Raw genomic sequence first — 13,230 nt, forward strand, 5'->3', positions numbered from 1 at the left:
AGACCTTAAATGTTTCTTAAGAGCTGCTGCCCTCATTAAAGTGCTGAAATGTGACCATATAGTGTCACTCGTCATTGTAATTTCAAGCTTTATAAATACATGTACTTTACCTCACTGGAAAATGTTTAAATCTATTCTCTTAAATATTCAAACTAATTAACAACATAATTAAATGTTTTGTTTTATAATTGTTTTGTGCAGTATGATCTATTATTTCACACAATCACTGCTTTTGTTCATATATATACATATATACTGTATACTGTATACTGTGTGTGTGTGTGTGTGTGTGTATATATATATATGTATATATATATATATATATATATATATATATATATATATACACTACCAGTCAAAAGTTTTGAAACACTTACATCTTTTCACATCTTAGAATATTAGTAAAGTACATGTACATACATTTATCAAGCTGAGATCTATTCACAAAACAATACCGGTGACACCCTTGGTGTCATAAAGGAAGATGAGGAGTTTATAGAAGAGTTGGAAGGTGGAAAGATGAGCCAAGATAGATAATCTTCCACTTAAATATAACATCTCCATAAGGGATGTGCCCGAAGCTGAATGCCTTATTGGGAAAGGTACGAATAATGACTTCAAAATGAATAACAGATTCTACCAAATAATAGAAAAAAATAGGATAGAATGATATTTGAAATAAACATATCTAAAATGGCAATGCAAAGGTGAGTCTGTGAAGTTAATATCAGTGGGCACGGTATGATCTGAAGTTTATATCAGATGTTTGCATTGCTCTACTGCTGCCTAAAGCTCTTTGTCTGTTGTAGCAGTGTGTATACACAAACTGTATTCACCTGCATCACTTTCACATGACCTATATTTTATATTAATGCATGGTATCTAACAAATTATTATTAATTTGCTGAAAAACAAACCGCAAAGGGTATGTCATTAGAAGATTCTCATATATAGCAAACACATATTATTTAAATAAAGCACTCAAATTTAAATAACTTCGCAAAATCATTTCTTTTTATCAACTTTCATGTCGACTATCCCCTTCCAATGTTACAACTCGTCAACTTGGGTATCATGTAGAATTCTGAACTTCCCACCTGATAAATACGACTTTGCTGAGTTGGACCTCATAATTATGCTATTTCCGACTCCACTTGAAGTGCACATAAGATTACTTCAGAGCACACATAGATCTACGATGATTTTTAAGTATGCTACTAAAGTTAATTTGCTTTTGGGAAGCAGCCCTTAATTTTAAGTTGACTTGTACGATCATTTCTACGATGCACTTAGGCTAACAATGATTTTGGTAAACAATGTCATGGTCTCCAACACTTTTACATACATTTCTTTTAAATGCACTGAAACATCTCTATTCTGTCTCAATTTCAGCGGAACCTGACGTTCTCCTGTGTGGACTCGCACACATTCCCTGTCTTTTTCAATGGCACCAGCTTCCTGCAGCTTCCAGGCAGGAGAGACCACAATATGGTGTCTGTGGGTTTCCAGTTCCGTTCTTGGAATCCAAGTGGTCTGCTCCTGTTCAGCTCCCTGGCTGATGGAATGCTGGAACTGTCTCTAAACGATGGAAAAGTCATAGCGCACATCAACGTCACCCAGCAAAAAAACATGCGCATAGACATTGCATCAGGTGAGCCGAAACCCTGCACCCACACACTGATTCATGGGCTGTTACATGGAGTTCTCATTAGGTTTCATCAGCCTGTTTTTTTTCAATTTGTGTGGTCTGTCTAGAATAGTAGCATGGAGTAGATAAATTAGTTAGTTTTAAAAAAATTATATCATTTTAAATACTCATGTTGGCAATTCTTCAAACAGTATTATAAATCCGCACCCATTTATGCAATATGGTAAATAGCATACTGCAGTTGTTGAAGTTACATCATGTCCCAGGGTTGAGTTTTATTTGCTCAGAGGCTTCTCTTTCAAATCTGAACAGAGTTTTCAACTATGATTCGTTCATGTATCAACTTTATATCAATGTTTATTCTAAAATTCCTTTGGAGATTTTGGACAAATTTGGACAATTGTTGTTGCAAATTTCTATAAAAAATTAATGCAAACATCATAGTTCAGATAATTTGGTCTTGGAAGAATTTCATGAAATAAGTATTTGAATTCTTGGTGAAATTTCTGGCTTTTGACTAAAGACCTTTGGCGTCTTGGTAAATCTGAGCACACTTTGTATGTTTGTGGCATTTTTGAGGTCTCCTCTGAAACTCTAGATTTCTCTGGAGGAAAACTCTGAGAAGCAGGAATATCTTCATTTACTCCATTTAATCTCACTGCTGTCTAGGAGAAACAGAAAATCAACTAAGATATGTGTAAAGCAGTCAATGGAACGGAGGAGGCGAGAACCGGCTTGTCAATATAAATAATATTTTTAATGATAAACTTAAAAGACAACAAACACACATATGACGGACATGTCCATAAACTATCTCTCTCTCCCGCACAATCCTCCGCAGTCAGCCTTTATCCTTCTTGGAGGCTTGATTAGCTAGATAAGGGACCGGGTGTGTATGATCACTACCCGGCACCACCCTCCGCCCTGCCAAAATATGGTTTTAAACAGATCTCATTTTTTGTTTTTATTTCCTTTGGGGAAGTCCATACTCTATTTTATTCTGAACAAAATTTATATTTTCTCTTTTTTAATTTAAGAAGTATCGTGGTCAATCTGAAGCAGAGCTTTAGCCCAAAGACACCTTTCGACATTCTGGGCACACTCAACACACTCTTGTGCTAATACGGCATTATGGAAAGGGTAGTTTCTCTTACATTGTTAACCTCAAGGCTAATTGGGCACCAGCTGTTTGGAATCCTTTTATCTTTTTAAGAAAAGCAAACTGATACCACATTGAACACCAGCGTGGTCGAGACAAGTTATACCTTGATGGAGTTCCATGAATAGTAAGTACTCGGACAAGGTTACAAAATGAATGCTGTGCTTTGGCACAATCTAAAAATGTCTATTTAGAGTTCAGCATGTTAATTGATTTAATGAATCTATTGTAGAATGTAAGAGGAAGTATTGATATGGGTCTTCCACATTTCCTTCTGTTCCACAGAGCAAAATCAGATTAACTGAGTTTTACAGAACTCTCTTGGTCTCTGATAGAGGGCAGGGAACTTCTACCTTGCTAAAATTGGGAAATATGAGTTTTACTCATTTTATTTTATCACAAGTTTTTCATAATTGTTGTCATTTTGGTAGAAAGTAGCAATATTACCATGTATAAACTAAATTACAGAATATTGTCAGGCCTGCATGTTTATTGTTTACATGCAAAATGTGTACTATGTAGAACAAGTGTTAAAACAGTACTGCCTCTTTAAGAAAACCGGCAGTTCCGTCTTTTTGTTTTTTGCTTTTTTGTTTTATTGTGGGAATTCTAAGAGAGTAGAGTGGCATGACTTCTTTATTATTAATTATATTTTTCGTCAACAAATTACTGTAAAGAACTGATAGGATATTAAGAGACCTTATTAATGAAAAATATATAGCATGAATCTCATCTATGGACACTCATTAAATAGAGTCAAGCCAAGCCCCCAGTGAAAGGATATCAGTGCTGAACTTCACATTTTAAAAGATTAGTCTTGGGATTTTAAGAATATATATTGAGATCGACCACATTAATCAGATTTTTCAATACATTTTCAATACAAAAAGTCATACATTTTAAGTTCAACATAGGAAAATCCAATTATTTTCATGTACCTCATCTGAACCCTCTTATTTTTGTCATTGGAAAAGTTTATTTATTTTGTTGCATAACAGAGGTTCTCTGGTCAATCTGACTTCCGTTAGGCAAGGTTGTGCACCATTCAGGGTTTAAATGAGAATGCCTTTTAAATTCCAGTTAAAGTACTGAATTTGAAATTTATTACTGTACTGTAGCAAACAGGATACACAGTTGTAATTTGAATTTAAAAAAGTAGAATTAAAATAGAATGATAATCAAAGAAAATAATATAACTGCTGTGCAGTTTTTAATCTGAAAACAATGTGGTGTACATTTTCTGCTGCTGTATTGAAAATTTGTTAAAAATAAAATATTGTATTGTGTGACTTTGACAGTATGAGGAATTTCAAAGAAATTCAACATTCCAGTTCAACATCCTGTGCAGTTAGGCCAATTAAATTCAAATTCTCTAAGGGAGCCAATTCTTGAAGTGTGAATTTCACTCAACCCTGGCATTGGGATGCAAATTAGGTCTCCTTTTTCAGGGCTCTGTTTTTTTATTTTTTATCGGTATTTGCAGAGGATCATAAGCTGAAGAAGTATTACCTTGACAAATAAATAAATTATTGCCTTAGTCATGCCTCTTGAAGACTAGAGTATGAGTTATTGCTGGAGCATAAATAGACTATGAATTGAGAGCATTCTTGATCAATCTACCATGTAGCTGATACGGTAAAAATAAATTATTTACTAATTCTTTATACTAGCTCCACGTTCTAAAACACCTAATCAATTTTCTGATTGCTCGCTGAACAATGTGTGTTACACCAAGCAGCCGCTAAAGATTTAGACACAATAACTGACGGATTCATTAAGAAATGCCTTCTCATTGAACTTGATTTGAAACCTTGAACATAGAGCCGCTCTTAGTGCTGCTGAAAATCAAATACCCTTCTCTTTAAAAATAGGTAGGATATGAGAATGTTCCAGACATCATACAGGCAAGTAAAGTGATCAGAGAGTAAACTTTCATCTGTGATATGTGAATTATTTTATCTTTGCAGCTCAGCCCATTTGCCTGCCGGCTATTTCCTGTTCTCGTCTGGGTTAAAGGTCCATTCTGCTTGTCTTAAGCTGCAAATTGGCTTAGGGAATGTGGAAGAGAAACCTTAAATGAGCGTAGTCTTGCTAATAGGCTACAGTTAAGTCAAATTCCTGAGGGGACACTTGTTTCATTGCCACATCTTGCTTTAACTTATTTTTTCACCAATGCAATGCATTTTCTGTCTACCGATTAAATCTCATTAAAACAAGTTTTTCTTTTTATCCTTACCTTTAATCACAGAAGAATAATGGCAGACATTTTAAGGGAATTGACATTTAATGAATGACACAGTGTGGAGGATCCATTTGGTATGGGTGTGAATGGTACCATGTTAGGGAACAGAAATCCCCCCTGAGATTCTCTGTTAAAGTGTAATTTATGTTCCACTAGTGTCTCCAGTCAGAATTGCACCAATAATTATTGTTTTCAAACTGGTTTCCTAAACAATCCCCCTTCTTCCATTGGTTGGAAAAACAGATAGTCCTTCCCCAAACTCATGCCAGTGATTGAGCAAGTTTTGGTGTTTTGCATCAGTTGGCGTACGCAAACAAATGGGGCAATGTGGCTTTAAGTTATTTGGATTTAGTTTGAGTATTATACCAAAGTTACTAAAAGTTTTGAAATACATTTTTTTCTGAATTTAAGCATAGTTGAGCCAAACCCCGTAACACTTTAGAATACTGTATCTTACTTAATGCATAGCTAATAAGGAATTACTGCAGAACTAATAGGTAATTCTTCATTAACACTTAAGTCACTACTATTAACTACTAAGGAAGATATGTTAACTAATCAGTATGTAATAGCATTTTATAGTTGTGTTAAGTAACAATTAGCTAATCAATAACTATTGAATTCAGTCATGCCTCCTGATGAACTACTTATAATTATCTACTAATTCAGCTTCAGGAGAAATAACTATTGAGTAATTACTAATGAACAGTCGATTAATTACAATTACAATAATATCATAACAATTAGCCATTACAATATTCAGGTTGTGGCCCTTTCTTCTTCCTTACTTCTAATGTTATTATTACTATGGAAATGCAATATGTATTTCATGGAATTACTACACTCCCAAAATGAGTCAATACAGCGAATTGAGTAGTTTTGGCCTGTATGGTCAATTGCTTTGTGAGTGTGGTCTGTAACCAGAAATCAACAACGGAATGGAACCCCATCCCCACTATAAGTGACTAGCCAACTTACCTCAGGTAGGTTTATGATTTATATACAGTATAGTGTGTGTGTCTCTTGTTTTCCTCAGCACATATCAAATTACATTTGGGTAAATTATTCCTGTATGTAAGGCAATAACTGAGGGGAAGGGAACATACAGGGAACCCATGAGTAATTAATAAAGAATTACTACATAATTATGAGGGAATTACTTACAACCTGGAACAGTATTCTAAAGTGAAAATACAGGGAACCCATGATTATTTAATACAGAATTACCAGATAATCATTCAATAATACTGTTCCAGGTTGACACACACACAAGAGACACACACACACTATACTGTATATAAATCATAAACCTACCTGAGGTAAGTTGGCTAGTCACTTATAGTGGGGATGGGGTTCCATTCCGTTGTTGATTTCTGGTTACAGACCACACTCACAAAGCAATTGACATACAGGCCAAAACTACTAAATTCGCTGTAATAACTCATTTTGGGAGTGTAGTAATTCCACGAAATGCATATTGCATTTCCATAGTAATAATAACATTAGAAGTAAGGAAGAAGAAAGGGCCACAACCTGAATATTGTAATGGCTAATTGTTATGATATTATTGTAATTGTAATTAATCGACTGTTCATTAGTAGTTACTCAATAGTTATTTCTCCTGAAGCTGAATTAGTAGATAATTATGAGTAGTTCATCAGGAGGCATGACTGAATTCAATAGTTATTGATTAAATAACTGTTACTTAACACAACTATAAAATGCTATTACATACTGATTAGTTAACACATCTTCCTTAGTAGTTAATAGTAGTGACTTAAGTGTTAATGAAGAATTACCTATTAGTTCTGCAGTAATTCCTTATTAGCTATGCATTAAGTAAGATACAGTATTCTAAATTGTTACCTCAAACCCTTCTGTCACAGGACAGATCATAGTCTAAGAAACACAATTTCGTTCATGACTTAATTTTGGTCAAATCTGTAGTTAGTGCATGGTAGTTTAGTTGTATCTGCATTTTAAGCTGAGATAGGAGAACACGTTTTCACATGGAAAATATTACACACATGTTTAGGTTAAAACGAACAACATTTGAAATATGTAGAGTGATTTTAAAATGTATGGAATGTATACTCGAAATATAACCATCATTATGTATATTTAAATAATAACGTATTTATAAAACTAGTATAAACATAGAATGTATAAAAATCCAATAGATCTTATAAATGTCCGGTAACCCACTTTTAATGACCTCTCACGCAAAATCAGAAATATCATTATCGTATCGATTTCTGGTGCTTGGACATTTCTTAGTGTTTTTTTGTTTTTTTTTCAGCATTGAATCATAATTTCTCGGGAGCCAGTGGTGAGTACTGATTACATCCCTCAGTAACAGATAATTAGTTATAATTAGGTGGTGTAACTGCAAGGTTGTTTCCATGGTAATTTGCTTTGCTGTTGTCAAGAGAATGATAAACCTTTGGAGATGTTCTCTAATTAAGCATGAACAATAGAGTAGAAATATGTTGTTTTCTTTTGTTTAATTTTGATTGTTTTTCTGCCTTTTTACTAATGGAGAGTTATTGTAGTCGAATGCTGTTGTTTACAGTAAAATTGTTAATCATCATAAAGATACTGTCAGTAAATTGGTGTTAAATATTTAGGACACTGATGCCCTAGTGTGCTGGTGGCCTGATTTAATCTATTTCGATTATTTGTTTTCCCTTTGATTGTTAGTGCTTTTATACTCTCAAGCAAAACTAATGGATATTCAGAGCATTGCTGCATGTTCAATTACAACCAAAATTGACAGGGTGACTGAAAATTGCCAGTGATTTTCCACTCATGAAATATAGGCCTGTAGAACAACACTGACAAGTCATGACGCTGACATTTTGATGAATCACACCCATCACAGACCTGTTCCATTGTGTTAATGGGATTATTTGGAGAAACCTTCAAATTTCCATGCTTGGTGGCTTTAGTTTTGCCTTTTATATATCAGCTGTGCCTTGTCTTTCAACTTTAGCCAAGGTCTGATACCTTGAAGGCATGTGAACTCAGAACACTCTGAAGACTGAGAGAACTGCCAATTGCCTCTCTCCTTTCCTCTCCCTAGTATTCTATCCTGTATTGACCCTGCTTTTTTAAGTGAATCTGTTTTCTTTTAAATTTATGAAGCCCTCTTTATGAAGAACTTATGAATTTGAGTTGTATATGTGCTTTGGTCTTAAACATTTAGCCCTTCAAGGTCATTTGAAAGCCCCTTAAATCCAGTCTGAAGGCAATTTACCAACTTCATGTACTGGGACAATATAACATAGTAAGGTATAGTGTTTTCCATTTCATTCCCTGGGGGGACTCCATTATTGCAGTGCATTCCCATTCGATTTTGAACACTCAGCTTCTTAGAAAATTTAAGGTGAATGGACATTTGGATTTATTACTTGTTATTTATTTCCCTTGTGAAATGACATACAGTGTTGATGGTAAATATGCTTATTTAACCTTTACACTTGTTTATTGTCTCTAGTCTAAATCATTGAACCACTATTCACCTAGAGTGAATATTAATTAAGACTATGGAATTCATAAGTCAATGTCAGAGAAAACCTCAAATGTCAGTTGCTGACATTATATAGATTTTAACTTAACAGTTGGGAGCAAGGATATTAAAGTCTGTATTGTGACATACATCCGAGTGAAACGGATTATTGAAAAAGAAAAACATGTAGGGTGGGGACTTGGTTCTATCTATCGGTTGTTGATTGGATTTTGAGGACTGGGCGTTGCACTCAGAAATGGAGGCAGATCTGAATGCGAGTGTGAAATAGTTCAAGGACGGGACGGAAACAAACGTCAACTTAAGGGGTAAGTTTTTAATTCTTAAGTTTTTTTTATCACACATCAGACAGTCTTCCTTGGTTCTCCCACCCCATGCTCCGTCGCTCCTCCCTTTTATGCCGCTCTCCTCACGTTACTGAAATTAGACACAGGTGTTAGTTATCATTTAGCTCAGGTGTGAGCCCTTACCGCTTTCTCTCCGGACGGGCGCTTGACCACGCCCCGCTGCCACATACCCCCACCGCCCGACTCAGGCCGGGCGTCATCCGCCTGCCTACCACTCCCCCATTCCTGGAGAGGAAGTCAGCGGCAGCCATCTGCACCCCGGTCTGTGGACCACCTTGAACTTAAAAGGCTGGAGGGCCAGATACCAACGGGTGATCCGGGCGCTAGTGTCTTTCATGCGGTGGAGCCACTGCAGTGGGGCATGATCCGAGCAGAGGGTGAAGGCCCGCCCCAGCAGATAGTATCGGAGGGTGAGAACCGCCCACTTGATGGCCAGACACTCCTTCTCCACGGTGCTGTACTTAGTCTCCCTCAAGGAGAGCTTCCGGCTAATGTACAGCACCGGGCTCCTCTCCCTCCACCACCTGCAGAGTACGGCCCCCAGCCCTCTGTCTGAAGCGTCCGTCTGCAAAACAAAAGGAGAGAGAAGTCAGGTGCATGTAAAGCGGCCCCCACAAAGTGCAGCTTTAATGTCTGTAAACGCCTGTTGGCACTGCTCCGACCACTGGACCGGATCCGAGCTCCCTTTTTAGTAAGGTCAGTCAGCGGGCTGGTGACATCCGAATAATTAGGAACAAACCGTCTATAATAGCCAGCCAGCCCCAGGAACTGCCTCACCCCTTTTTGGTCTTGGGTCTAGGGCAAGTCGCAATCGCCAGTGGTCTTGTCAATTTATGACCCAAGTGGAACCCCAGATACCGTACCTCCACACGCCCAACCGCAAGACTTTTTCGGGTTTGCCGTGAGCCCCGCCCGTCTCAGCGATCTCAGGACGGCCCTCAGATGTTGCAAGTGCCGCTGCCAATCATTGCTATAAATGATGATATCATCTAGAGACGCAGCGGCGTAAGCAGTATGCGGTCTGAGGATCCTATCCATGAGGCGCTGAAACGTGGCTGGTGCCCCGAACAAACTGAAAGGAAGCGTCACGAATTGGTGTAATCCGAACGGCGTGGTGAAGGCCGCTTTTTCACGGGATATTGGTGTCAAGGGATCTGCCAATAACCCTTCGTTAGATCCAAGGTCGAATAAAACCGAGCAGAACCTAACCGATCGAGCAGTTCATCAACACGGGGCATTGGGTACGCGTCAAATTTAGACACCGCGATTGACTTTTCTATAATCCACACAGAAACGGACAGACCCGTCGCTCTTGGGAACAAGGACGACCGGACTGGACCAATCGCTGTGAGATTCTTCTATTACTCCCATGTCCAGCATCGCGTCCAATTCTTCCGAATTATTTTTTTTATGTTCGGGCAAGCGATAAGGGCGACAACGTACCACTACGCCCGGTTCGGTCTCGATGTGGTGTTGTGTGAGGTCTGTACGGCCCGGTAGAGGAGAGAACACGTCCGCAGAACTCCTTTTGCAGTTCGGAAACCTCTGCGAGTTGGCGTGGTGAGAGGTGGTCTCCACACAGAACCGGGTGTTAGGATCGCAGGCTTTGTTTACCTCCGGTCCGAGCTCCGCCTTCTCGGAACTACCGTTGCTAACGTCACAGAGGCCGCCTCTTCCCTCCACAATTTCAGGAGGTTGAGGTGATATATTTGACGCCGCCTCTATCGGTACGTTTGACTTCATAATCGAGGTCCCCTACTCGTCGTGTGACCTCAAACGGTCCTTGCCACTTGGCGAGTAATTTTGAGCTTGATGTTGGGAGTAATACAAGCACTTTATCTCCCGGTGCAAATTCCCGTAGCTGAGCACCCCTGTCATACAGCCGGCGTTAGCGTTCTTGAGCCTGGAGCAAATTCTCCTGTGTTAATTGCCCCAGCGTGTGGAGTTTTGCTCGAAGATCAAGAACGTATTGAATTTCATTTTTGGCACTAGAAGGTCCCTCCTCCCAAGTTTCACGGATGACGCCGAGGACCCAGCGTGGGCGTCGTCCGTACAGTAGCTCAAATGGGGAAAACCCTGTGGAGGCTTGCGGAACCTCTCGTACTCGCGAACAACAGGGGTCCAGCCACTTATCCCAATTCCTAGCGTCTTAGGTACGCAATTTACTGAATCATATTTTTGAGTGTTTTATTAAATCGCTCCACCAGTCCATCCGCCTGAGGGTGGTACACGCTAGTGCTGAATCGATTTAATGCCCAATAATTCGTAAAGTTCGCGAAGTGTTCGTGACATAAAAGTAGTGCCTTGGTCGGTGAGGATTTCCTTCGAACCCCCACCCGGAGATTATCTTGAAGAGTGCCCCTGCAACACTGCGTGCTGAGATGTTGCTCAGAGGCACTGCTTCCGGATACCGCGTACGTAATCCACCAGGACTAACACAAAGCGATGTCCGCGTGACGTCCGCTCTAATGGCCCGACGAGGTCCATTCCAATTCTCTCGAAGGAACCTCGATCAATGGAAGGGGCGCAAAGGCGCTTTTGGGGTGGCCGTGGGTTTACCAGCTGACATTCGCGCACGCCGCGACACCACCTCGCGGACGTCGCCGCCAATGCCCGCCAATAGAAACGGGCTATTAGACGGAAAAGTGTTTTCCGCTCCCCAGGTGACCGGCCATAGGATTATAGTGAGCCGCCTGGAAAACCATTTCCGCGGCTCCGTGGGATCAACAATTGTGTCACCTCCTCCTTTGTTTGAGCGCCCTGCGCCACTCTATACAACCGATCTTTAATAACTGAGAAATACGGATATGAAACGGCGACACCGGCCGGAGTTGTTGACCATCGATTACTCTCACTTGGTCAAAGGCGTGCTTAAGGGTTTCATCCCGCGACTGCTCCAAGGGAAAATCCCCTCAAGGAACTCCCTGAGAGGAGGGGTGTCCCCTCAGCCCCTTCCCTCGTCACCTGGAGCAGCCGAGGACGGCCCGGCTCCGCCTCCCCGCCAAAGCATCGCACATCACACATCTCTTTACTTTCATGCAGGACCCATCCGCACAGACTCCCTCTAATACATTTCTAAAATTTGGCCAATCAGTACCCAAGATTAGCGGATGGGTGAGGCGGAACTAACCGCTGCCTCCACACTATGCTTTTCTCCCCGAATTTAATTGCCAGAGTCACCATGGGATACTTGTGAATATCCCCATGCACACACCTCACCCTCACCCGTTTAGCTGTGCCCAAAGCCCGGGTTGAACCAAGCGTTGGTGGATGGTGGTCTGATTACAGCCGGTATCCATCAAAGCTTGGTATGTACCCCCTGGATCCTTACCGGGATCCGTACGCTCCAGCCCGACCGGGGCAGCCTGCGGGACATCGGAGACCGCACCACCGTCCCCACCTCCATCAGCGGACACTGATCCCGAAGTGGTCCGGGTCCCCGCACCTCCAGCAGACCGGCCCAGGCGCCACGGCCGCACCCGTGCTGGCGGCGCCACCACCTGAGGAGGAGAGCGACTGAAAGACGGGAAGGGTTGGGCGGGTTCTCCCACCGACCGGAAGCTGGTCGACTGTATCCTCCACGCCTCGCGGGGCAGGAACGGGTCCTGGGGAGAGAGCAGAGCGAGAGGGAACGGGGGAAACAGGGGAAGACACAGGGAAGGGAGAGAGAGAGAGGGAGGGCTCATCTGCCCTCGGATCGCCGCCAGGTGGTCCTCCATGAGCTGCACAGCTGCCTCCAGCGACGCCGGGCGGTGGCACTGGACCCATTCCGCCGTTCTCCTGGGCAGTCTTTGCGTAAATTGCTCCAGTACCACCTGATCGATAACTCCCTCGACGTCGCGGTCCCCTCGAGCAGCCACCGCCGACAAGCGTCCCGGAGCCGTTGAACAAACGCAAACGGGCGGTCGGATTTTTCCAGCTTCATACTCCGGAAGAGCTGGCGATTCTCTTCGGGCTCCGACCAACCCGCTGCAGAATGGCCCTCTTCAGGTCAGAATAAGCCAGGAGGCTCGTCGCTGGCAGTTGTTGTGCCGCGAGCTGTGCTTCCCGGACAGAAGAGGAATTAGCCGGGCTGCCCATTGTTCAGGCAGCCAGCCCCAGATTTCAGCCGTCTTCTCAAAGAGGTCGAGGAAGGCCTCAGGATCATCTGCCACCCCATCTTCTGTAACATGGGCGGGGCAGCGTAGCGTGGTGTCCGGGGTCGCGGCTGGGGCTGACGCAGCCTCCTGGCTGAGGAGGCTCGGATAGCGAGTCGGTCCTCTGCCTGAGCCCGCATGACCTCGAAGAACCGCCGATCTTGATCCTGCC

General features: G+C 41.6%; 1 protein-coding gene across 2 annotated transcripts in view; it reads left to right on the forward strand.

Moving 5' to 3' along the window:
• Positions 1–13,230, forward strand: part of cntnap2a (contactin associated protein 2a) — a 521,370-nt gene that overhangs the window by 267,818 nt on the left and 240,322 nt on the right. Inside the window, exons 8-9 of one of the 2 annotated variants that reach the window (XM_052113320.1) lie at positions 1,393–1,651; positions 7,349–7,378. In XM_052113320.1, coding sequence (XP_051969280.1) covers positions 1,393–1,651; positions 7,349–7,378 — 289 coding nt within the window. The remainder of the gene's footprint in view (positions 1–1,392; positions 1,652–7,348; positions 7,379–13,230) is intronic. The other variant, XM_052113321.1, reaches the window with a different exon arrangement.

Source organism: Xyrauchen texanus, chromosome 41 (assembly GCF_025860055.1).
Source record: "Xyrauchen texanus isolate HMW12.3.18 chromosome 41, RBS_HiC_50CHRs, whole genome shotgun sequence".
NCBI lineage: Eukaryota > Metazoa > Chordata > Actinopteri > Cypriniformes > Catostomidae > Xyrauchen > Xyrauchen texanus.